Source organism: Pelodiscus sinensis, chromosome 1, assembly GCF_052426305.1.
Source record: "Pelodiscus sinensis isolate ZL-2025 chromosome 1, ASM5242630v1, whole genome shotgun sequence".
Lineage (NCBI taxonomy): Eukaryota > Metazoa > Chordata > Testudines > Trionychidae > Pelodiscus > Pelodiscus sinensis.
The window spans coordinates 234,207,654-234,234,330 of NC_143052.1; the positions used below are offsets into that span (position 1 = coordinate 234,207,654).

The 26,677-nt window shown below is 44.8% G+C and overlaps 1 protein-coding gene across 1 annotated transcript; it reads right to left on the reverse strand.

Annotated features, from left to right (window-relative positions):
• Positions 1–7,999: 7,999 nt before the first annotated feature.
• Positions 8,000–26,047, reverse strand: LOC102445789 (lysozyme g-like). Its single transcript, XM_075916771.2, has 6 exons — positions 25,897–26,047; positions 18,039–18,131; positions 17,139–17,240; positions 15,601–15,797; positions 9,923–10,061; positions 8,000–8,563 (listed from the first exon to the last, which is right to left on the reverse strand). The coding sequence occupies exons 2-6, from the start codon at positions 18,079–18,081 to the stop codon at positions 8,430–8,432; spliced, it is 615 nt and encodes a 204-aa protein (XP_075772886.1). The 5' UTR covers positions 18,082–18,131; positions 25,897–26,047; the 3' UTR covers positions 8,000–8,429.
• Between the last annotated feature and the right edge of the window lie 630 nt (positions 26,048–26,677).

Genomic DNA, 26,677 nt, shown 5'->3' on the forward strand with positions numbered 1-26,677 from the left:
GTAGAAGAGGGCAGAGAGGAGGTTTTATTTCCTCTCTCCAGATGAAACGTACCAGCGCGGGAGCACAGGGCTGCTTCCTGTTTGTGCTCTTAAAACAGTGCAGCTGTCCTAATGCCTTGGCTCGCCCTGCCAGCCCCTGCAGCGTTTTTTTCTACACTGCTACAGTACGGGGGACTGAATGCTGTAAAGAAGGGATGGGATACCTATGGCCCAGGGGCTGGTTATGGCCCCTGGCTTGACTGGATTTGGCCCCCGAGGGTTGAGACTACCCTCTAGTAAATGTGTGCTGGGTCAGGGAGGGCCGATCCTCCCCCCCCACTATGCCATGAGCCCTGCTTCTCAGCTGCTGCACTCTCCCAGGCAGTCTCCGGTCACTCTGCTCACACCCGGGGAAAGGAGACACAGTCCACATGGTGCAGAGAAAGAGCCCAGCACCCTAGACAAGTAATGGGGTGGGGGGGGGAAGCATGGGGAGGTCCAGCTGCACTCTCACCAGTCCCAAGCAGCCTCTGACCATGCTGCTTGGGATGCTGTTTGCTGCCTGATGCAGTGCTTTGGGACAGACAGACAGCCTGACGCAGGTAACATGGGATGGGGAGGAAGCGGGGTGAGGAGACCCAGACCACAGGAGGAGTCACTTGACAGTGGGGAGATCACGTGGCCAGTGCCCCCTTTCTGTCCCTTCTCACTAGTCACCTATGTGCTGGGTCATCATCATCTGACACTGCTGTTGCATGAAACATATGGGAGAATGTTGGTAAAACTGAGCCGGAGAGATACGATTCTCCCCAGAAGAGTTGTGTCACAAATGTAATGAACGCATTTTTAATGAACATCATCTTGTATTGGAATGCGTCCAAAGCATGAAACATGAAGAGGCATATGCATGTTCATTATATCAAGTATGCAAATATCTTGCAATGCCTGCTACAAATTTGCCAAGTAAATGCCTGTTCTCTCTTTTTGGTGACATTATAAATACAAAGTGGGCAGTATTATCTCCTGTAACTGTAAACGAACTTTTTTCTCAAAGGGTATGTTTACACAGCAAAGTTATTTCGAAATAACAGCCGTTATTGTGAAATAACTTTACTAGCATCTACACAGCCAAACCGCTATTTTGAAATTAATATGAAATAGCAGAGCGCTTATTTCAAATTTGGTAAACCTCATTCCATGAGGAAAAACGCCAAATTTGAAATAGCTATTTCGAAATAAGTGCTGTGTAGACACGTATTTCGAAATAGGGGGCCTCAGGCCTTCCCAGGGTGTCCTGGTGGCCACTTCAGCCTCAACCAAGAACACGCCTCTTCCTTCCCCCCTCCCTGGAGCCCTTAAAGGGGTTGACTCTGGCCACAGTGCCTATGCCAGCTCCAGGCCTGCCAGCCCAGAGTCAGCAGTCACTGCCTCTGACCCAGTGGCCCCAAAACATGAGCCAGCAAGCCACTGGCAGCCAGCCCTCCACCGCTCCAGAGGAGCAGTCTGCCAGCTCCCAGGAGCCTGCCAGGGCCTGGAGAAGGTGGGCACCTTCCTTGTCCAGGGTGGAGATCATGAACCTTATTCAGGTTTGTGGGGGATGCCACCAACGTCCATGATCTCTGCACTAGATGGAGGAACGCGGTCGTCTATGGCAGGATAGCTGCCAGCTGGCCACCAAAGGCCACATGTGAACCCAGGAACAGGTTTGCATGAAAATCAAGTTGGTCCAGTGAGACCCGCAACCCTGAGCTTCCCCTCCCCCTTCTTTCTGTTGCTTCCCCCTTTCAGCTCCCTCCTCCCAGGTTTCCCCCTCCCCTCCCCCACCCTCTCTCCTCCTCTATCCTGCCTCCTTTCCCCAGTCTCACTAGGGTTTCATTCCTCCCCTCCCCCAGTTTTGTTAAGTAAAGACAGTTTGTGTTCATGAAAATACGTGTATTTTATTTTACATCAGGAAGAGGGCTGGGGGGAAAAGTGGAAGGATTTGAGGGAGGAATGAGGCACAAGCCCCGAGGGGGGCAGACCAAGGAGGCTCTTAGTGCTCCTCAGGGTGGAAGCTCTCCCACAGGGCCTCCTGGATACTGACAGCCCTGCAATGGACCTCCCAGATGGCAGCCTGCAGAAAGTGCAGCCAGGCTCGCAGCAACGCATCCAAAAGAAGCACCAGAGTGCCCGGGGGCAGCTCTGGCTCCATGTTGCAGAGTGCTGTGGTGTCCCGAGTGAGGGCAACCAGAGCACACAGAGACAAAATGCTTTGCTGTCCCTCATCAAGGTAGTCAAGCAAGCAGGGAAACCTGAGAACTGGCTGTCCGCGGAGGGTGGGGAGGTCACTTTAAGCACAGGCCTCAGATAGCCTCAGGCAGCAGCCGCACAGGGTAACTCCTGACCTGATACTCTGCCAGAACCAGTTCCAGATGGCCTTAAATGCGATTCAGCGTCCAGTCAGTGTGGATGCGCTATTTCAAAATAGCAAAATGCTATTTCTAATTAAATTTTGTGTCTAGATGCATTATTTTGAAATGTTATTTCGAAATAACTATTTCGAATTAAGATATTTCGAAGTAATGCTGTAGTGTAGACATAACCTAATAACTGACCTCTGAATTTTAGGCAGGCACACATAGGCCTCCTATTACCTTCCCAGACATAGGAATCAAATCATAGCCTAAAAAAACCGAGATTTTATTAACAAAACAAAAAAATATACTTGGTAAAGAATACTTGTTTGCTAGGTATTTTAAAGCAACTGAGAAAAGAGCAAATTACAACAGATTTCCATCCCTAGGATTCAACTTAAATTACAGTTTATGGGGGATGGGGAGCACACATGGACTTAGGACAGAGTTTAACCAAACAATGAAACCAAGAAAATAACCGATCACATCTAAATAGACATTCCATTCCCTATCTACTCACATATCTGTGCTTCAAGGTCCAGTCCATTTCCATGCCCAGAATTTTTTGTAGGCGTGGTAGTCCTGTCTGGTTAAATTAATCTTGTTCCCCCAGATCCTGGTTTAAACTCACACAAAGAAAAAAAGGCAAGCAGGGTCCCTTTCAATTCAAATCTCAACACCTTCTTCCTTTGGCTCTCCTGGCTCCCTGCCAACACATCCTAGCTTCCTGACTTTAACCCTTTAGTTACCAAATACTGGGATGCCCGGAAAAGGACAGAACTCCTCCTGTCTATTACAGATAGTGATGACAAAGCAGTTTTCCAGTGCAAAGCATGGTTCTTACAGCCTATTATGTAAACATTTACATAAGGTGGGATTGGCCTCTTTAAAATGCTTGAAGAAATGGCAAAGCAGCAAAGAGGGGAACATCTGAATAGTTACTTGTGTGCATTTAGGAGATGGATTGTATTTTTCCTACCCCAACCTGATCAGAAGATGGCTCGAGTAAAGCCTTAATCTGGAGATGGCAATGCAGAGAGGGGCCTATGATCAGTGCAAGCCATGAGAGAATCTTGGGTGACAATTATAAATGGTTTAACAGGGAAACTTCATAAGTTCATCATCTGCTGATGAAGGAAAATAAACTGCTAGCTATGGACCAGATGATATGAGGACTTGAAAAAGTGCAAAATGGTGTTTCCTTAAATCTATCAGTATCGACTGTTATTTCCCAACCCCAGAGTAACTTCTTAGCAGCTCATTGAAAAAAGATTGCAAAGGAAGTGGTTCAAAAATTGGAGGAGGCTCAGATGTAAGCTATTCACAGATCTCCCAGGGGTCAGCTAAGAGAGAATGTTTCCCAAGTGGGTCCCAGCTCAGATGACACTTGCAGCCAATGCAGTGCCAATGGCCAATGGACATGGATTTGCAAAGAAGAAGGAAGCCACATCAAAGAAAACAGGAATTTTCTTAGTCATCATCAGTAACTATTAGAAAGTCCATGTGAAGAGCGGCCCAAACACCTGCTAATGTGTCTGATTACTTCAATGGCTGGAAAATCACAATGTTGGTGCACTCAGGATCTGAAATAATCTGATCCATAGAGAATATCCAGGGCCAAAGGGGGAAAGATTTATATTGTAAGAGTGAAATTGTGCAACATTAATCATCGGTAGAGCCCTACCAATTTTCATCCATGAAAAATATCATGGACAGTGAAATTAGCTCTGCCCCATCAAGTCTGCTCTCTCAGGGTATGTCTACACTACCACCCTAGTTCTAACTAGGGTGGTTAATGTAGTCATACAAACTTGCAAATGAAGCCCGGGATTTGAATTTCCTGGGCTTCATTTGCATGTTGCCGGGCGCCGCCATTTTTAAATGTCTGCTAGTGCGGACTCCATGCCCGTGGCTACACGTGGCACGAACTAGATAGTTTGGATTAGGCTTCCTATTCCGAACTATCTGTACACCTTGTTCCACGTTTCACGAGGCGTACAGATAGTTCGGAATAGGAAGCCTAGTCCGAACTATCTAGTTCATGCCGCGGGCACGGAGTCTGCACTAGCGGACATTTAAAAATGGCGGTGCCCGGCAACATGCAAATGAAACCCAGGAAATTCAAATCCCGGGCTTCATTTGCAAGTTTGTATGACTACATTAACCACCCTAGTTCGAAGTAGGGTGGTAGTGTAGACATACCCTCAGAAACTAGCCAAGCTGGAGAGGGACAGGATTTCCCCTTCTCAGCTGTTATTGGAAGGAGATCAGATGACATCTCTACAGGCAGCACAGAAGTGAGGTCATTTCTGTTATGGTCATTCCAGTGAGGTCATTTCTGTGCTGCTGCAGCCCTAGAACTAGGCTCCAGGCTCCTGCATAAGCTCAGGCCTCTTCTCCCCCCTGCAGCTCCTGCAGGGGATGGCTCCAGCTCAGGGTTGCCCCACCTCACAGCTCCAATACCTGCAACTTCTGCCTAGCTCGGGGCTTCTGTCCTGCCTGGGCTCAGAACTCCAGCTCTGGGATGGCTGCCACTGCTCCTCCTCTCCTTCCCCCTGCAGTTCCTGGAGCACTCAAGCTCCAGGGGATCTGTTCTCTGCCCCCTTGTGGCTCCTACTTGGGATCAGGTCTGCTGGGTTCTGGGACTGCTGCTGCCCTTCCCTTCCCTTCCCTTCCCTTCCTCTCTTCCCGTGGCTCCTACCTGGGCTCCAGAGGCCCAAGCTCTGGATTTGCTGCTGCTGCCATCTCCTTCCCCTTCCCTACCATACTCTTACCTGCTGAGTTTCCCGCCTAGGCATCACCAAATTGCATATAGGCCTCTGTTCTCCTTACCGCCTCATTGGTAGAAGATCACTGAAACACCTGGAACCAGCTTTGGACAGCACCAGGCAGGATCCTTAGAAATTATTCCATGATTAAAATGCCCTCTGCCTTTTCCAGTGAATTCATGTTGGGCTAGACCCATTTTGTTGTCAGGTACCGTAGCCACAGTGCCGCCAAACAACGGTATATTTCCCAGGGGAAAGCTTTCCTGGAGTGTAGGGCTGGTGTGCATCTGGTATCAGCCCTTGTCTATCCAGAATGGCCTCTTTTACCATTTTGTAGGACGGCCATCAGGCAAAGGCTGTTGGATACCTGAGCTTTTCCTGAATGGAAGGGGGCCACTCGAGCTGCCCAAGAGGATCACACTTGCTAGTGTGACTGCTGCCTTCCTGAAGCCGCACAAATGCACCTTGGCTCCTCTTTGGGACTGAATTTTGACAGACCCAGTAGGTGTCGGATTTCTCGTCTTTGTGAGCCAGCCACCTGAGTTCCTGGGTTCACTTCTTGAGGCACAGCAGGAAATGCTCCTATTGAGCATGCTGAGCCTCTCACTACTGTAAACATAAGAATGACCGCACTGGGTCAGACCAATGGTCCATCTAGCTCAGTATCCTGTTTTCTGGCAGGGGCCAGTGACAGGCACTTTTTACTTTGCTTATCTGCTTTTACACGGACTATTATCATTATCCAACCTTTGCGAACTTTCCAGCTGGAAAGATGAATATTTGACTCTTGCTGCATTTGCTAATAAAATTCTTATTCAGTCTGTATCCTTATTTCAGTTTGATTAAAAGCATCCGGTCCTGTCTCCAGGCATTTCTAGCAAAAATATAATAGATAAAATCTCCACATGCTATATGTTTAGACACATGTTCAGTGAGGCCTGCTGACAGGGCAGGAGGGGAGGGGCAAAAACTGCGGGCCCTTTAAATCCCTGCCAAAGCCCTGTGTGATGCACGGCAGAGCCCCAGGCAGTGTGCTCCAGAGATCTCAGTTGCAAAGATCCCACCCCTTCCAGGAATGCAGCACCCACCCCTCCCCCACCCCGAACTTGCTCAGAGGCCCAGTGACAAGGGTGCCATTTCAGATTTTGGAAGGGGAGGGGATGACCTGTGCATGCCAGGATGAAGGCGGAGAGTGGGGGGAAGAGTTAAAGAATGGGGAGCGGACTGAGGCTTCAGCAGTGTTACCGAGCATGCTCAGGTACAAGCCAGACATCAAGTGGGGGGGACCAACCCCATCCACCCTGTCCCCCCCCCCCCCCCCCCCCCACACACACACATCTTCTCTCTCCAAGAGAGAAGGCCCTGGAAATCTCTATTTTTTTTTTGGCAGACAACTTAGCACTTAGCTGACAGGAGCACTGTATCTAATTCTTCTGTAAAAGAAATACAATTAATTAAATATTAGATCCTCTCAGCTCGAACACGAACATATTCTGACATCTTGTGGCAAGTCACTTAAGGGACACTGGTTAGCCTTAATATTTTAATGTATATTCTTACTTTGTTATTAACTCTGTGGAGGGTGACAGACCCTGTCAGGACTGCTGGGCGCTATCTCAGCTCTGGAAGGGTTGTGGGGTCCAGTGGGTTACAGCAGGGGGGCAGATACATTTAATCTCTATATAAGAACATCAGAATGGCCATACTGGGTCAGACCAATGGTCCTGCTAGCCCTGTATCCTGTCTTTCAACAGTGGCCAATGCCAGGTGCTTCAGAAGAAATAAAGAGAAGAGGCAATCATCATGATCCATCACCTGTCACGCGTTCCCAGTGCCTGGCAAACAGAAGCTAGGGACCCAATCCCTGCCCATTCTGGCTAGTAGCCACTGATGGACCTATCCTCCTTCAATTTATTTTGTTCTTATTGGAATCCTGTTATGGTTTGGGCTTTTCCACCATCTCCTGGCAAAGAGTTCTACAAATTGATTGTGAAAAAATAATTTACTTTGTTTTAAATCTGTTGCCTATACATTTTATTGGGTCAGCTTCTTGTGTTATGTTAGTGAAGAAATAAATAACAGTTCCTTATTCTTTTTCCCACACTGTTCATGATTTTCTAGCCATCTAACATATCCCCCCATCCTTTAGCCATTTCTTTTCCAAGCTGAAAAGTCACAGTCTTGTTAATCTCTCCTCATATGGAAGCTGCTCCTTACCCCTAATAATTTCTTTTGTTCTTTCTGTACCTTTTCCAAATACAATCTATCTTTTTTTCAGATGGGTTGACCAGATCTGCGTACAGTACTCAAGATGTGGGCATAGCATGACTTTATCTAGAGGCAATATGGTATTTTGTTTTAATATCTGCTCATGTCCTAATGATTCCTGTTATTTTGTTAGCTTTTTAGTTTTTAGACTGTCACTGCACAGTAATACAAATGCAGATCCCTACAGCACAACACTCATTCCTACTCTTTCCCCCTTATCTTTTAAGTGGAGTATCCAGCAAGGCTTTCATGATGATGTAATGATTCCTCAGTTACTGGAATGCCCAGCCTTTTGTTATTCTTAATCACCCCACCCCTCTCTCTTTTCATAACAGACTCCCTGTCCCAAAGGCAAAGCTGCAAGCAGCTCAAATTCAGTTGCATTTAGGAACTACATCTGGAATCAGGGCATGCAAATTTAAGCATATCTCAAGTATGAAATCCAGGGGGTTCAAACTCAAGAGTGGGGCTACTGCCCTCCTAGTCTCCTATTAATGGCACCCTTGTCCAGTGAGTCTGTTGTCTCACCTGTGTCCATCTGCAATGGAAAATATATGATCAAAATAAATCACAAAGATTGAAAATACAGGCTTCCTTTCCCAACGGATTACTTTCCTTTTTTATTGTTAAGACAGCAGTAGATATTGAAATATCTTATGTTGTTGCTTGAAAATTGGAAGGCAGATGATTAGCAATAGTCAGATAGAGAAGCTTTAATAATCCAGAGAAACAAGCATTTTAATAATGGTCTATCCTCTCTGATTATTACTATTCCTTTTAGTAAGACCAAGACCAAATTTGTTTTGAAATTACCATATATCCAAGACTGGAGAATGTAAAAATTTGGTGGCTGAGACTGTTAACTCTTATTTAAGCAAGTCTTCCCATTCAGTCAATGACAATATTTACAGCATTAAATTTTGCAGGTTCCAGCTTCTGATCTCCCCCAAATATATAGTATCTTTCCTGAACACTAGTCACTGCAAGAACCATTGTATATCTGAAAAGAAAACGCCCATATTCAATATCCATTTCTCTTATAAAACTTGGCTCGTTCAACTACATCATTGGCATAATCATTGTGGGTTGTGCCAATATCCATTCCAGCATAGGTTCGGACGTTTCCTACTCCTGCATTGTAGGCAGAAATCCCACCTGAAACAATAAAAGGGAATTTTAAAGTAACAGTCTTAAAATGAAAAAGCACAAATAATTCCAGACAGATCTGTCTTGATTTAGCTTATTACAAACAAAATAAATGAAGAATTCATGCATAGCCAGTGTCTTTACTACACAGTAACTGAATAAAAGAACTTAAACACAGCAGTGGTCCTTTTAGCACCATAAAGACTAACCAAAAAAGGTAGATAGATAGATAGTATCATGAGCTTTAGAGCAGTGTTTCTCAACCTTTTTTTTGCTCCTGGCCACCTTCTGAGCCTTGTTTACCTCTGTGGCCCCCCTCATAGCCACTGTTAGTTGGAAAAAAGGTACATAAGTTACCTAATGATCCGTTTTTTCCATGTGGCCTCCTAGAGGTAGGGTGTGGCTCCTTGGGAGCCATATGGCCCACGGTTGAGAACCACTGCTTTAGAGAGCACAACCCACTTCTTCAGATGACAAAATATTTTAGCATCTGAATAAGTGGGTTGTGCCCACAAAAGCTCATTGTACTAGCTATATATTTTTCATCTCTAAGGTGCTACAGGACTGTTGTTGTTTTTTAAGTTTCTTTAGTTGAAGACTAACACAGCTACCCCTCTGAGACTGAATAAAAGAAGTCTGAATCCACCCACGATCGGGGAGCTTTTTGGTTTTGATGTGAGCAAATGTCAGTAGCTTGCTGAACCATTTGGCTCAGAACATTCAAATAGAAGCCCTCCATCTTTGTACCAGGCCTGTTCTTAATAGAACATAAGACCCAATTACCATGTTACTTTACATTCAGCCCTACAAATAACTATATGGGAGAAAGTGAAAACATGAGCTTGCACTTCATTCTTCTCCCCTTTCTGAATCTCTGCTCCATGTTGTACCACACAGTTTTGCAGTCCCCTGAAGCTCTGTATACTTCCTAAAAATGCACCCACACCCACACACCTACAGAGATATGGGGTGAAGTTTTGAATTGATTCAAATAAACTGCAAAACTCTCATTGCCTTCAAAGGCACCAGATTTCATTCATGGCGAAACAGTAGAGGCCCAAATGTCAATATAAACTAGATTGGGTGGGTGGGGGCAGAATTTATGAATGTTCCCCATCTAGTGTTGGAAAGGAAACCCATGCTACAGAATGGGGAAAAATGCTAAAATTGACTAATCTAGTTTCACTGCCCAAACTATGCAAAATAAGAAAATAGACAAACAGCATCAATAGTTAAAAAAATAATACAGGGTACTTGGAATAATAAGCAGTAAAATGTTAAAAATATCAGTAACAAAAAAAATCGTTAACGTGATTTTTGTGCTAGAAGTCCCCTTAGCTCCTGTCCGGAATACAGTCTATACTGTACCTTTCAGCTGTTGTTCCTTGGTCCATTTAGGGAACTTTCTTTTGATTCCATTTATCATACTAACAAGGATGCCTGTCCCCTGATTGAGATGTTCCTGGCTATTCCATTTTCCAACTGGTCTATGGGAGCGTTTATCAACCTAGAAGGGCCAGAGATAACATTACTTCTGAAAAAGATAATGTGTTTATACTATTCTTCCCTCCCAGCACACTGTACATAACTTAAAGTCTTAAACTGCAAATTGAGAAATTAGTCAAGTTTTCATCTTCACGGTACTTCTTGCTGTAATCCCAGCATAAACACTGATGGATAATACACTGGATAGTGCTAATGAAAAAGGATTTATCTTAAATTGCATCTTCTTTGCCATTTCAAGTTATAGTAATTAATTAACTGGCTAGCACTGAGCAATGCCTGCTGCTGCTGTATATATGTCCCACTGGTCCTGCCTCAAGAAGCATATACAATGAGGGCATGGAGATCATCAAGGGGCTAGACTAACATGGCTACCTGAAGTCTGAATTCTGAGGGGATAGCAGAGACATCTGTCTCCATCCACCCCTAAGCCTTCTAAATTCTCCCCCAAATTTGGAGCACAATTTCCCCCACCCCGAAATCTAAACATTTAAAAGATACCTCGCTGACAGTGTTTCTGGCTCAGAGTGTGAGCTTCTCAGCTTCCAAGACAGTACATAGCAGCCAAATCAGGAAAAAATGCCAAGTACAGAAGAAAATCAAATAACTACCAAAATGGACATTTGGGAGTTGATCCCTGAGATTAAGGCTACAAAGTTAATTTGACAAGTAAAGAAGAAAGTTACTGCCTTTGAAGAGCTAAAAAGTCTCATGTTAGTTTGTAACTGTAAAAACAACAAGTAGTCCTATGGCACCTTAGGTATGTCTACACTGCAAAATTAATTTGAAATAACAGCCATTATTTCGAATTAACTTTAATAGCGTCTATACATGCAAACCCCTATTTCAAAATTATAGGCAGTCCCCGAGTTACGTACAAGATAGGGACTATAGGTTTGTTCTTAAGTTGAATTTGTATGTAAGTAGGAACTGGCTCCAGATTCAGCTGCTGCCACTGAAACTGACCAGGGGCTGACTACAGGAAGCCGGAGGCAGAGTTGCTCTGCCCCCAGCTTCCTGGAATCAGCCTGATCAGTTTCAACAGCTGCTGAATCTGGAGCCTGGGACAGAACAGCTGGGGCGCTGCCCGGTAGGTTCCCACAGGACCAACCCGGCAGCACCCCAGCTGCTCTACCCGAGGCGTCCCGCAACAAAAGCCTGGTCTGCTGGGGGGGGGGGCGCACTAGCTGCGCCCCCTCCCCCCCAGCAGATCAGGGAGACCCGAGCAAAGCCGCCCAGGCGGCGGGATCCCCGCCGCCTGGGCGGCTTTGCTCCTGTCCCCCTGGTCTGCTGGGGGGGTCCAGCGGCTTTGCTGGACCCCCCCAGCAGACCAGGGAGACCGGGAGAAGCTTTTCTTCCCCAGAGGACACGGGTGGCGACCCGCCGCCTATGAGCTCCGGGGCGAGAAAAGCCCCGTTCGTAAGTGCGGATCTGACATAAGTCGGATCCGCGTAAGTCGGGGACTGCCTGTAATTTGAAATAGCGGAGTGCTTAATTCGAAGTTGGTAAACCTCATTCTACAAGGAGTAACACCAAATTTGAAATAGCTACTTCGAATTAAGTGCTGTGTAGACACTTAATTCGAAATAGGGGGCCTCCAGCCCTTCCCAAGGAGCCCTGGTGGTCACTCTGGCCACAACCAGGAAAACTTACTCTCCTGTCTCCCAGCCCCAGAGCCATTAAAGGGGTAGACTCTGGCCACAGTGCCTGTGCCAGCTCCAAGCCTGCCAGCCCAGAGCCAGCAGTGGCCACCGGGGCCCTTGACCCAGTGGCCCCAAAACATTAGCCAGCAAGCCACTGGCAGCCAGCCCTCCACTGCTCCCCAGGAGCAGTCTGCCAGCTCCCAGGAGCCTGACAGGGGCTGGAGAAGCTGGGTGCCTTCCTGTTCCAGGGTGGAGATCATGGACCTTATTCAGGTTTGGGGGGGATGTCCCCAACGTCCATGATCTCCGCACTAGACGGAGGAATGCGGCCGTCTTTGGCAGGATAGCTGCAAGCCTGGCCACCAAAGGCCACATGCGAATCCAGGAGCAGGTTTGTATGAAGATCAAGTTGGTCCGGCGAGACCCCCAACCCTGAGCCCTGAGCTTCCCCTCCCCCTTCTTCCCCTTGCTTCCCCATTCAAGCTCCCTCCTCTCAGGTTTCCCCCTCCCCTCTCGCACCCTCTCTCTTTCCCTCTCTCACCTCCTTTTCCCAGTCTCCCCAGAGGTTCATTCCCCCCCCATTTTTGTTCAATATACCCAGTTTCTATTTTTGAACATACGTGTCTTTTGTTTGACATCAAGAAGGGGGCTAGGGAGGGGTATGTGGAAGGACGTGAGGGTATGTCTACACTACCCCGCTAGTTCGAACTAGCGGGGTAATGTAGGCATACCGCAATTGCAAATGAAGCCCAGGATTTGAATTTCCTGGGCTTCATTTGCATAAGTGGGGCGCCGCCATTTTTAAATCCCCGCTCGTTGGAACCCCGTGCCGCGCGGCTACACGCGGCACGAACTAGGTAGTTCGAACTAGGAAGCCTAGTTCGAACTACCGTTACTCCTCATTCCACAAGGAGTAATGGTAGTTCGAACTAGGTTTAAAGTGCTACCTAGTTTGTGCCGCATGTAGCCGCGCGGCACGGGGTTCCAACGAGCGGGGATTTAAAAATGGCGGCGCCCCGCTTATGCAAATGAAGCCTGGGAAATTTAAATCCCGGGCTTCATTTGCAATTGCGGTATGCCTACATTACCCCGCTAGTTCGAACTAGCGGGGTAGTGTAGACATACCCTCACATCCCTACTCCAGGGTGGGGACGAGGGGGAAAGCTTTGGGCTATAGGAGGGGGCTCCAGCTTTTGGGGATGGGGAACCCTGAGAACTGTCTGTCCGGAGTGGGGTAGGGTCCCTTTAGGCACAGAGCTCAGTTAGCCTCAGGCAGCAGCCCCACACACTAAGTCCTAACCTGATGCCCTGCCAGCACTGGTTCCAGCCAGCCTTAACTTTGGTTCAGGGTCCACTCAGTGTGGACTCGCTATTTTGAAATAGTATCAGCGGGGTAGCTGTGTTAGTCTGAATCTGCAAAAGTGGTGAGGAGTCCTGTGGCACCTTATAGACTAACTGAAGTGTAGGAGCATAAGCTTTCGTGGGCAAAGACCCACTTTGCATCTGACTTTGCATCTCCTACACATCAGAACAGAAATGTGATTTGTCCTTTTCATATGTGTTCATTTTTTTTAAATTGTATCCTTTGGTATATATGGCTGTGACTATTTTCTTCCACTATTTGATCTGAGGAAGTGGGTCTGGCCCACGAAAGCTCATCATCTAATAAACCATCTTGTTAGTCTTTAAAGTGCTACATAGTCCTGTATTTTGTTTCAGCTACACCAGACTAACCCGGCTACATTTCTATCACTTTTGTAGATAAGACACTCTTCATCAGATAATGAACCAGAGAAGAATAACAGTCAGAAACCAAGTATTTTATAACGAGGAAAAAAGGGTACCTGTCAATTATAGGACTTGTACTAGTGAGGCTAATTAAGTGGACTGGAAGTGTCCCATACTTAGCTTTTGATGTAAAAGTGAAGTGTTAAATGCAGGGGAGACTGGCTTTACAATGCAACATCCAGTTAATGTGGCAGTGTAAACATTCCTAGTTTATCATGGATTAATTTTAAAAAAAATCACACCCTCCAGGAATCACACACATGCTAGAGCAAAGGCGATTCTAAACATTTGGGATTGAACTAGAAAGAAGATACTTATTCCTCCTCTCTAATGATACCCTTGCAAATAATCTAGCTCACAAACCAGTGAAGGTCCAGAGAAGATCAACAAGAATGATTCAAGGTTTAGAGAACATGAGCTATGAGGGAAGACTGAAAAAACTGGGCTTGTTGAGTTTGGAAAGGAGAAGACTGAGAGGGGACATGATAGTGGTTTTCAAGTATCTAAAGGATGTTACGAGGAGGAGGGAGAAAAATTGTTTTTCTTGGCCTCTAATGATAGGACAAGAAGCAATAGGCTTAAAATGCAGCAAGGGAGGTTTAGGCTAGACATGGGTGGTTAAACAGTGGAATAAATTGCCTAGGGATGTTGTGGAATCTCCATCAGAGAAGATATTTAAGAGGAGGTTCGACAGATGCCTATCTAGATGGTGTTTGGAACTGCCGTGAGGGCAGGGGACTGGACTTGATGACTTCACAAGGTCCCTTCCAGGTCTAGCATTCTATGATTTTTAAAAATTGGGAGAGCCATAGAATGCATATGGTTGGACATCTGTTCAATAAAGAAACTTTTTAAACACATTTAGATAACAAAACTAACATTAACTGGCCCATTCTTCCATGGTACCAGTACTCTAAAGTTAGGGAATTATGTTTTCAACTTTCTAAGAAAGCTGTTTTATACAGAAACATAACTCTAATAGAAGCCATGGCAACTGGTCAGTTATGAAACAAAAAAGTTATAACAAATTAATATCAACCTTCATAGCCAGCTTTCTTAACAACAACAAAAGTCTGTATATGACACACTGGGAAAAGATTCTGTATAGCTAATTAACACTAAAAGAATTGGGTTAAGGAGACTGGGAGACAGAGAAGTGTTGGAGAAATAGTAGTGAAAGAGGATTTTTTATAGGTAGGGGATAAGTATTGGACAAACTGGTGAAGGAAAATGTGTGCAATATGGTCACTGGCTAGTACTGAGATACAATTTGTAACCAAATATCAACAAATCATTTCTGTATAATCCTTTGGAATACGGCTAGAGCCTTCCTAGTAGAACTAGCCACATGAAAGTAAATGAAGAACGAACCTTTCATCTGCTCATAGCTGCTGACTATTGATACCTCTCAGCTGAGAAACAAAAATAGTGAAGCCTTCAAGAAATGTTATGGGCATGGGAAGTTGTTATGGAAAAATTAATGGACCTATTATGTACCCAGCCAAAGAAACCAAAGACAAACAGATGCTTAGATGTTTAGTTATGATGTGGTCAACACTCAGAGTACACCCACCATCAACAAACAGCACAGCTGTCCAGTTTCCTTGAATATTACAATTAATACCTATTCCTGCTCTGGGGAATGTCTGCAATCAGAGATTCCACTCTGTTTAATAAAATCACTACCAATGCCATCATAGATGCTGTAATGAGGCAATATGGTAACAAATACAGAGGTCAGATGTCTGGACTACTGCATAGTGTCTCTTTAAATGAAAGCTTGAGACTTTAATGACTGTTGTTTTGTTCTGGTATTTACACAGCAGGGATTTGCAACCCTGTTAATGCCGCCTAAGTAAATAATACAAATGAGAAATGGAACTTCTGTGTGGAAAGGTAAAATGTTGAACCTTCTTAGGTTGAACAAGAGGCAGCCTCTCTACTGCCCGGTCTGACACATGCCAGAGCAATGCATTGGTGCCTCAACACTAATGCATTTTCTGGCAGTGGGCCAAGTATCAATCTCTGTCTGGGCTGCAGTACGGAAAATGCACCTAGCTCTCTGCCAAGTGCTTGGCTGTGCTTGGTCTTAGTGTATTGACAATTACTGACCTGCATCAAACCAAATCCATTTCCACCATCACCCCAGCCATCTTTTAGGGCAGCTCCAGCATGTGACTCTCGGGAGATGATACCAGCAACCACAGATGGATCCACACAGTACTTTTTGGCAGCGCTCTTAATGATGGTTTTATATCTGTTCATTCTACTCAAGTCCTTCCGAGCAATCTCTGCTGAAGCACGAACTCCTGTAGTAAGTGGAAAAGTCATCAGATGGTTTCTTATTGCAATAGCCGCAAGAGATTTCCTAAGCACAGAGCTTCATTCTCCTCTCTCATTGCTCGTGTGCAACTTGCGTGTTCTGCATTTTACATAGTATGAATGTTAATGATGTATCTAGGAAAAATAAATTGTGCCTGGAAATAATTTGTGAAATCTGGATTTAATTCTTATTTCAGTAGGCCTCACTCTCTGGATGACGCAGGGGTGATGTAGATAAGGGCTAAGAGGAGTGACATCTACCCATCTACGTACGGCCAGAGAGACAAGACTGTGATATGGGGCTTCAAAGTTGGGAGGTGAATTCAAAAGAGTGGGATTCCTAGGGACAGATGTAGAGTGAAGGGCTGACAGACATGCTAGGCCATTAAATGGGGGAGGGATAGCTCCGTGCTCTCAGAATGGGCGGGGCTGGGGAAGCCAGCCCTCAGCTCTGCCCAGAGCACTACTACTCCAGCACCTCCCGCATCCATAAGAAATGCTTGGAGCGCACCCCACAGCGCTCCAGCAGCAATTTAAAGGGCCTGAGGCTTCGGCCACCACAGTTCCTGTGTTAGTGGTGGTGGTGGCTGGGAGCCCTGGGCCCTTTTGAATGGCGGGGGCAGGGGAGTCTCAGCACCATTTCATCCTGCATTAGGAGGGAATTTCAATCCTACTCAGCAGGGGCGGGTCTGGCAGTCAGTCCAGTTTTGTTTCTAGAGTGAAAGACCAGGGAGTTCCTTCATTTTTTACCAGCAATACCAGATAAACTGTTGATCTGATGTACATGTAGCGGGTGTAAAACAGCAAGGACTAAACAAAAGTCGGGGAGTGAGGAAATTCCTCCCTGCCAATCCCCCTCTGCTACTGATTTGTGATAAGCCTTGAGAAAGTCAGTTGGGCCATATTTTAATAAGTGGTTGTTAATTCTGGATTCTTCAGAGACACCTTGGGTCTAGTTGTTGAGGGATAGAAATATTCACAGCTCCTGATAACTTTAACAAGAGGTGCTTGTGTCAGCACTGCTGGAAATCAGACCTAAGTGTCTGAGTTGCACTCCTGAAAAGAAAGCCAGGAGCCACATGTGAAAAAATTGACCATCACCTCTCTGTGCCAAAATCATTCCTAGTGTAACTGCATTAAAGACGGTGGCGTTATACCAAAATCTTATTAAGTCCTACTCTCTGTCTTAATTTCTTCATCTGTAAATGAATGTTATGAGGTTTAATCAATTAATTCTTGGAAAGTACTTTACAGAAGTAAAATACTGTGCACCGCTGTGATGACTCTGTGTGCTATAATACAGCAACCAAACAGCGGCCATTACTCACCACAGTAGCTTAAGCCTTCTGGTCTTGCAGTTGCACAGGAAGCCCCAGTGGCATCGACTCTTTTTATGTCACCATAGCATCCAGACTGACTTTCAGAAGTACCTGAAAAATTAAATGGAGATATTTTAATTAACACAAGTACAGTGAAAAGATTCAAAGTCAAGAATCAGACTCTGCCCCGCTCTCAGATGGGTTCTGTGTCATAGGTTGTGGGGTCTGGTTTGAGTTCTCTGGGAGTGGAGGTCTTGCTAGCCAGGAGTCACTGCCTGTGCAAAGTGAGATCTTTAAAATAGGCTAGAGATTAAAACCTCTTGCCCTCTGTGTTAGGTGCCCGTCATGCAAAACATCCTATTACCACTTCTGACAATATATTGATATGAAGAGCCAAATTAGTCAGAAACAGTTTATTTATATTCCATTTGCTCTTGAACCAAACTCATTTCTCTTACACAGAAGCTGCCTGAGTCCTCTGAGGAAACAGCAGGACCCGCTTTTATTTTTGGAGCCCTGAGACTCAGCCTCAGTTGTTTGGACACACAAGGGACAAGCAGCCCAACCCTTCCTCCCTATTGGCCTGTACCCTACATGAGACTATGGGGAACTGGTCCATTAGTTGGCTATCGGGAGTGTTTTGCCTTTTTCTCTTGGACTGCTTTGACCTCATGAGCCAGCAGGGAGCCAAGCCCCAAAGAGGCAGTTTCCATGGGCTGGACCCCCAGTCTGGAGCAAAGGCTACAGTCAAGCTGCTGTCCAGAGAAGGATGTTCCGTGTGAGAGAGGGGCTCCCTTCTCCTGGGGATGCCAGAGAGATAAAACCTATCCCACACTTCATCGCCACAACAATCTTACACAGTTGCTTTCTCAGTGAGCTCAGTGAAATAGAAAGAGACCCCAGACTCACCAAAAAGGGCAGCAAGGCCCAGAATCATCAGCGTGAATAGCATGGGGACGGTTCTTCTCAAGCACCCAAGGGAGTGAGAAAATAAATCCAAATCTGCAAAGAAATCAAAATATCTCACCGTGCAGTACTAGTGTGAAGAAGTTATGTTGTCTGGCCCTTTAGAAGTTAATAATGACTGTATGATGGCCAATTGTTCTGACTGTAATAAGTTCTTTCCTCACAGGCTACAGAATTAAACTATGGAGTTTGCTTTTGGGCACTTTTGGGGAGCCTCAGGGTGGATGGCAGGGAAACTCACCCTGAGGACCAAATAAATTGTGGAAATAAATAAGGAACAAAGCCAATAAAAATCTAAGCTACATAAAACCATATAGATAATACAGTGTAGGGGCTTTCGGCAGTATCACTCTTTACATAAGCTTTTAGACTTACATACTCACACCCTTCCTTAAGGACTTTGTGGTAAGAGACAACAGACCAGAACTATCTGTACCATGCCACTTTGTGCAATGCACCAAGTTCATCAGTGAGCTGAAGGGTCATAAGAACATAAGAACGGCCATTCTAGGTCAGATCAAAGGTCCATCTAGCCCAGTATCTTATATGCTGACAGTGGCCAATACCAGATACCCCAGAGGGAGGGATCACAACAGGTAATCTTCATGTGAGCCCTCCCCGCCACCCTGTCATCCATTTACAGAGAAACAGAGGCTAGGGGCACTATTCTTAGTCATCTTGGCTAACAGCCATTGATGGACCTAACCTCCAAGAATCAAGCTAGATCTTTTTTAAACTCTGTTAAAGTCCTAGCCTTCACCAAGTTCTCTGGAAAGGAGTTCCACTGGTTGACTGTGTGCTGAGTGAAGAAAAACTTCCTTTTGTTTGTTTTAAACTTGCTGCCTCTTAATTTCATTTCGTGACTCTAGTTCTTATCTTGTGGAATAAGCATACAACTTTCCCTTATTCACTATTTCCATACCAATCCTGATTTTATAGACCTCTATCATATCCCTCCTTAGTCTCTTCTTTTCTAAGCTGAAAAGTCCAAGTCTTTTTAATCTCTCTTCATATGGGACCTGTTCTAAACCCCTAATCATTTTTGTTGCCCTTTTCTGAACCCTTTCCAATATATCATTTTTTACATGAGGCGACCACATCTATAAGCAGTATTCAAGATGCAGGAGTAACATGGATTTATATAGAGGCAATAAGTCTTATTTGCTATCCCCTTTTTAATGATTCCTAACATTCTCTTTGCTTTTTTGACTGCCGCTGCACACTGAGTGGATGTTTTCAGAGAACTATCCATGATGACTCCAAGATCTTGAGTAGTTGTAGCCAGATTAGTCCCCATCATATTGTAAGTGTAGTTGGGATTATATTTTCCAATGTGCATTATTTTACATTTATCAATATTAAATTTCAGTTGCCATTTTGTTGCTCAATCACCTAGTTTTGTGAGATCTTTTTGAAGCTCTTCACAGTCTGCTTTGGTCTTAATCAGGCATGTCCAAAGTCCAGCCCGCGGGCCAATTGCGGCCCGCGGTCGGATTTAATATGGCCCCCGCTTCTCCCGGCTCCCCGGTGTTCCTTTTAACTGGCGCGCGCAGCGCAGCGCGCCGCTTTGGGCCGCGCTGCCGCCGCCGCCGCAGTCCTAGACCCTGCCCTGTAGGGCACGTCCGCAGCCCCGCTCCCCCGCTTGGCTGCGGGTTCGCCCTGCCCCCGTGCCACCGTGAGGCCAGCGTGCCCTGCGCTCTCCTGTGCTGCAGTCCAGATCTCAGTTTCACCCTTCACATTAGTGTAGGCAAGTTTTTTTTTTCAATTGAGATGAATACATTGTAAAATCTCAGTTAATGTCAGTTGGTCTAAATCAGTTATAAATATATTTGGACACAACATGTATAGTTGGTGTTATGTTCCTGTTCATATTTTTTGAACTTAAAAGTTGATAATATATAATGTACTTTACAATGTTCCTGACATATATTTCAGCTTCCTGGATTTTTTTTTCATCTGGCCTTCAGATATGAAAGGCAGAGTGATTTAACACCTGTTTAGATTTGTCATCCATGTGACGAAATGAAAAGTATGCCGTTTGCAATAAACTTTGCATAAAATAGTTAATTTGCATTTAATTTTAATGGTTTCAAAGAATGTCAGGCAAAATGGTCGGCCCTCACGCATGTTCACTTCTTCAAATCTGGCCCTCTTTGAAAAAAGTTTGGACACCCCTGGTCTTAATGATCTTGAGCAGTTTGGTATCATCTGCAAATTTTGCCACCTCACTGTTTACCCCTTTCTCTAGATCACTCATAAATAAGTTGAATAGGATGGGTCCCAGTACAGATCCTTGGGGGACCCCACTGGATATTATATATGATACTATGTATATTTTGTTAGACTCTCAGTTGCCACAGGGCTACTTGTTGGTTTTTAAGTTACAGATTAACACAGATACCCCTCTGAGTCATGATATATTTGCTTAATGTAGTGATCCATGTAACTGCCACTCACTATCATAACCGCTGAGCTCACTATCATAACCGCTACTCTTTCCAAACATGGATTTGTGGCTATTATTTTGATGTTCCTTGTGGCAGCATTTACTGGTAAATTTTTACTTCCTACCATTGAGCAAGCTCCCCTAAGTTCTCTAAATCTAAATGTAACCCTTAGGCTCTTTAGCTAAGCCAAAGCTTGTTGCCTGTTATGCTTAATTATACTTAATGCCTGCTTATGTTAACTCACTTCAGCAACATGCCTCACAGCATACAGGCCTGTAGCTTTCTTGCATGACAGCTGAATAAAATGAAAGCAGAATATACCCAAAGCAAGGCAGTGAATATAACAAAGGGCAACTAGCTCTGTGGGTTACAGTACAAAGAAACCATGTTTGAAATGCTGGGGCATTGTCTTGACTGAATGAGACAGAAATGAATTCTGTGTACAGGCAGTCCCTGGGTTACGTACAAGATAGGGACTGTAGGTTTGTTCTTAAGTTGAATTTGTATGTAAGTCGGAACTGGCGTCCAGATTCAGCCGCTGCTGAAACTGACCAGCGGCTGACTACAGGAAGCCCGAGGCAGAGTTGCTCTGCCCTGGGCTTCCTGGAATCAGCCGCTGATCAGCTTCAACAGCGGCTGAATCTGGACGCCTGGGACAGAGTAGCTGGGGCGCTGCCGGGTAGGTCCCCGCAGCACCGCACCTCAACGCTGCAGGGACCAACCCGGCAGCACCCCAGCTGCTCTACCCCAGGTGTCAGCGAGAAAAGCCTAATCTGCTGGGGGGGGGGGCACTAGCGCCCCCCCTCCCCAGCAGACCAGGGAGACGTGGCCAGCGGGACCCGCCGCCCACATCCTCCACGTCTTTGCTCCGCATCTCCCTAGTCTGCTGGGGGCCCCCCCAGCAGACCAGGGAGATGTGGAGCAGTTTTTCTTGCTGCGGAGGACATGGGCAGCGGGACTGCGGCACGTCTGGGCGATCCCGCCGCCTGCGTCCTCTGCGGCTTTGTTCCGCATCTCCCTGGTCTGCTGGGGCCCCCCCCAGCAGACCAGGGAGACGCAGAGCAGCTTTTCTCACCCCAGAGGACACGGGTGGTGGGACCGTGGCGCATCTGGGTGGTCCTGCCACCCACGTCCTCCGGGGCGAGAAAAGCCCCATTCGTAAGTACGGATCCGACATAAGTCGGATCCGCGTAACCCGGGGACTGCCTGTATAACTACTGGGACTGAGGCCATAACTGTAGCTCTGCCTCTCTCACACAAATAAGGTTATTACACTATAGAAGAGAGCCAGGAGAATAAATTCAGAATCCTGAATTCAGCAATAATTCAGATTTGTTGACATTCATAATTCATTCCCCATTGCTAATTTTACATAAGAACATAAAAATGGCCATACTGGGCCAGACCAAAGGTCCATCCATCCCAGTATCCTGTCTGCCGACAGTGGTCAATGCCAGGTGTCCCAGAGGGAGTGAATCGAACATATAATGATCAAGCGATCTCTCTCCTGCCATCCATCTCCACCCTCTGACAACCAGAGGCTAGGACACCATTCCTTACCCATACTGGCTAATAGCCATTTATGGACTTAACCTCCATGAATTTATCTAGTTCTCTTTTAAACCCTGTTATAGTCCTAGCCTTCACAGCGTCCTCTAGCAAGGAGTTCCACAGATTGACTATGCACTATGTGAAGAAGAACTTCCTTTTATTTGCTTTAAACCTGCTGCCCATTAGTTTCATTTGGTGGCCCCTAGTTCTTATATTATGGGAACAAATAAATAACTTTTCCTTATTCACTTTCTCCACACCACTCATGATTTTATAGACCTCTATCTTATCCCCCCTTAGTCTCTTCTTTTCCAAACTGAAAAGTCCCAGTCTCTTTAATCTCTCCTCATATGGGACCCATTCCAAACCCCAATCATTTTAGTTGCCCTTCTTTGAACCTTTTCTAATGCCAGTATATCTTTTTTTGAGATGAGGAGACCACATCAGTACTCAGTATTCAAGAAGTGGGCGTACCATGGATTTATATGACAATAAGAAATTCTCCGTCTTATTCTCTATCCCTTTTTTAATGATTCCTAACATCCTGTTTGCTTTTATGACTGCCGCTGCACACTGCGTGGACGTCTTCAGAGAACTATCCATGACAGGGGCAGCCCGTGAGCCTAGGTGAGCTAGGCAGCTGCCCAGGGTGCCGCTGGCCCGGGCGCCCGATGATGACGTCACGGGGTGCCAGGGTGCCCCATGATGACATCATGGCCATTGACGGCCGTGCAGGCAGGGGCGCCGATTGTGCCGCTCTGCCTAGGGCTCCAGCTGCTGCAACCAGCCTTGGGCTGCTCCTGATCCATGATGACTCCAAGATCTCTTTCCTGATTAGTTATAGCTAAATTAGCTCCCATCATATTATATGTATAGTTGGGGTTATTTTTTCCAATGTGCATTACTTTACATTTATCCACATTAAATTTCATTTGCCATTTTGTTGCCCAGTCACTTAGTTTGGTGAGATCTTTTTGAAGTTCTTCACAGTCTGCTTTGGTCTTAACTACCTTGAGCAGTGTAATATTGTCTGCAAACTTTGCCACCGCACTGTTTACCCCTTTCTCCAGATCATTTATGAATAAGTTGAATAGGATTGGTCCTAGGACTGACCCTTGGGGAAACACCACTAGTTACACCTCTCAATTCTGAAAATTTACCATTTATTCCTACCCTTTGTTTCCTGTCTTTTAACCAGTTCTCAATCCATAAAAGGATCTTCCCTCTTATCCCATGACAACTTAATTTACGTAAGAGCCTTTGGTGAGGGACCTTGTCAAAGGCTTTCTGGAAATCTAAATACACTATATCTACTGGATCCTCCTTGTCCACATGTTTGTTGACTCCCCTCAAAGAACTCTAATAGATTAGTAAGACATGATTTCCCTTTACAGAAACCATGTTGACTTTTGCCGAACAAATTATCTTCTTCTAAGTGTCTGAGAATTTTATTCTTTACTATTGTTTCAACTAATTTGCCCGGTACTGATGTTAGACTTACCAGTGTGTAACAGCTGGGATCGCCTCTAGAGCCCTTTTTAAATATTGATGTTACATTAGCTATCTTCCAGTCATTGGGTACAGAAGCTGATTTAAAGGATAGGTTACAAACCATAGTTAATAGTTCTGCAATTTCACATTTGAGTTCTTTTAGAACTCTTGGGTGAATGCCATCTGGTCCCGGTGACTTGTTACTGTTAAGCTTATCAATTAATTCTAAAACCATCTCTAATGACACTTCAGTCTGTGACAGTTCCTCTGATTTGTCACCCACAAAGGACGGGTCAGGTCTGGGAATCTCCCCAACATCCTCAGCTGTGAAGACTGAAGCAAATAATTCATTTAGTTTCTCCGCAATGACTTTATCGTCTTTAAGTGCTCCGTTTGTATCTTGATCGCCCTGTGGCCCCACTGGTTGTTTAGCAGGCTTCCTGCTTATGGTGTACTTGAAAAACATTTTGCTATTACCTTTTGAGTTTTTGGCTAGCTGTTCTTCACACTCCTTTTTGGATTTTCTTATTACATTTTTACACTTAATTTGACAGTGTTTATGCTCCTTTCTATTTACCTCACTAGGATTTGACTTCCACTTTTTAAAAGATGTCTTTTTATCTCTCACTGCTTCTTTTACATGGTTGTTAAGCCACGGTGGCGCTTTTTTAGTTCTTCTCCTATTTTTTGAAAATTTGGGGTATATATTTAATTTGAGCCTCTATTATGGTGTCTTTGAAAAGTTTCCATGCAGCTTTCAGGGATTTTACTTTAGTCACTGTACCTTTTAATTTCTGTTTAACTAAGCTCCTCATTTTTACATAGTTCCCCTTTTTGAAATTAAATCCCTCAGTGTTGGGCTGCTGAGGTGTATTTCCCACAACAGTAATGTTAAATGTTATTATATTATGGTCACTATTTCCAAGAGGCCCTGTTATAGTTATCTCTTGGACCAGATCCTGCACGCCACTCAGGACTAAATTGAGAATTGCCTTTTCCCTTGTGGGTTCCTGTACCAGCTGGTCCAAGAAGCAGCCATTTAAGGTATCAAGAAATGTTGTCTCTGCATCTCGTCCTGAGGTGACATGTACCCAGTCAATATGGGGATAGTTGAAATCCCCCACTATTATTAAATTCTTTATTTTGGTAGCCTCTCTAATCTCCCTTAGGATTTCATAGTCACTATTACTGTCCTGGTCAGGTGGTCGATAATAGATCCCTACTGCTTTATTCTTATTAGAGCAGGGAATTACTATCCATAATGATTCTATGGAACATGTTGATTCATTTAAGATTTTTACTTCATTTGATTCTAAATTTTCTTTCACATATAGTGCCACTCCCCAACCCATACGACCTGTTCTGTCCTTCTGATATATTTTGTACCCCAGAATGATTGTGTCCCATAGATTGTCCTCACTCCACCAGGTTTCTGTGATGCCTATTATATCAGTATCCTCCTTTAACACGAGGCACTCTAATTCACCCATCTTATTTTTTAGACTTCTAGCATTTGTGTACAAGCACTTTAAAAACTTGCCACTGTTTATTTGTCTGCCCTTTTCTGATGTGTCAGATTCTTTTTTATATGAATGTTTTTTGTCTTATCTGGCTCATACTTTATCCTCTTCCATCCTCTCCTGCTGACTAAAACCTAGAGAATATCTATCAATAGACTCTCCTCTGTCAAATCTATGTGTTCCTCTGCACCAATAGGCTTTCCCCCATCTCTTAGTTTAAAAACTGCTCTGCGACCTTTTTAATGGTAAGTACCAGCAGTCTGGATCCACTTTGATTTAGGTGGAGCCCATCCTTCCTATATAGGCTCCCCCTATCCCAAAAGTTTCCCCAGTTCCTTATTTTATCTTATTTCTAAATACAAACCCTTGTAATATTCAATCAGGACGTTAAATTCTTCATGGTGTTAATATGACCCACTACTGCTATAAATGCACTTTTTTCTGTGTCGTGATATCTTGCATACTCTGTGCGGATGTTTGCTAAATTCACCTTTTTATTTGAGCAGTGCAGAGGGGATTATCATCTTTAAACTCCTTTGTAGCTGCTCTGTGAATCTAGTTTTCTAGTCTAAAGTAATCTGAATAATCAGCAGATGCCTCTTATCCAGAACTCAATGTCCAGCAGAGACACATTAACAACTATTAAAGAGCAAATGATGGAGTCATTTCTCAGGCAGAGTTTCATTGAAGTAAATGAGACAAGAAATGGCCTTCCATTACCACCCATTGGATTTTACTAATGAGTAGAATAGAGACTAGTCCCACTCCTAATGAGCTTAGTATTTCACTCACCTGTCTTCAGTTTCTCTTCTCTGAGAAGATGGTTGTTTTGAAGAGCTTTATATATCCTAGAAGGTTCCTTCCCTCTTTATTCAAAATAGCCCTATCAGACGTGATTAAGTTTGGTGTTTATAATTAAAACAAACTAGCTTCTGTCACTATGACGGTTGTGTGTGATAAGGTGTAAGTTTAATTTCACTATGTGGCAAGATTCAAATTTCAAAAGAAAAAATTTCCCCTTCCCTTGTGTTCTCCTTTTTATTAGTTTCCTCTTCTTGCAGTTGGTGACAAAATCCAAAGCAAGAGAACAAGGAAGGAGTCCTGTTGCAACTTAGAGATGAACACGGTTATTAGGTAATAAATAGTTGCTCATGATTAATAAATTAATACAGTGTTAGTCTCTAAGGAGCCACAGGTGTCCTGGTTGTTTTTATAGTTACAGACTAACATGTCCTATCCTGTTCTGGTGTCAAAGATCCCCTCAGGGGAGACTCTGGAAAGGACGAAACATAAAAAGCAGGGGGTAACTATTCAGTAGCGGGTGGTGCATGTCATTGTGTCCATACTCCAAGCTCATGGAACATACCAGAGGCACTTGCATTTGCCCCATGAGCTAGGTGTGAGATGGCTGCCTTCTTGGCTGATACATCAGGGACTGAACTGGGAACTTCTAACGCTAAAAGCATAAACTACTACAGCTTGAGCTAAAGAAGTAACACTCTCTGGTGACAGTTACACCTCATATCCTGCATTTATGGAGCACAGAAATGGTCCTGTAATACATACATATCAG

Coding starts and splice junctions, on each gene's coding strand:
- LOC102445789 (XM_075916771.2), bottom strand. CDS start 18,081: ATGCTATTCACGCTGATGATTCTGGGCCTTGCTGCCCTTTTTG. Junction 17,241..18,038: donor GGGCCTTGCTGCCCTTTTTG/GTGAGTCTGGGG, acceptor TTAATTTTTCAG/GTACTTCTGAAAGTCAGTCT. Junction 8,564..9,922: donor CAAGGAACAACAGCTGAAAG/GTACAGTATAGA, acceptor TTATTGTTTCAG/GTGGGATTTCTGCCTACAAT.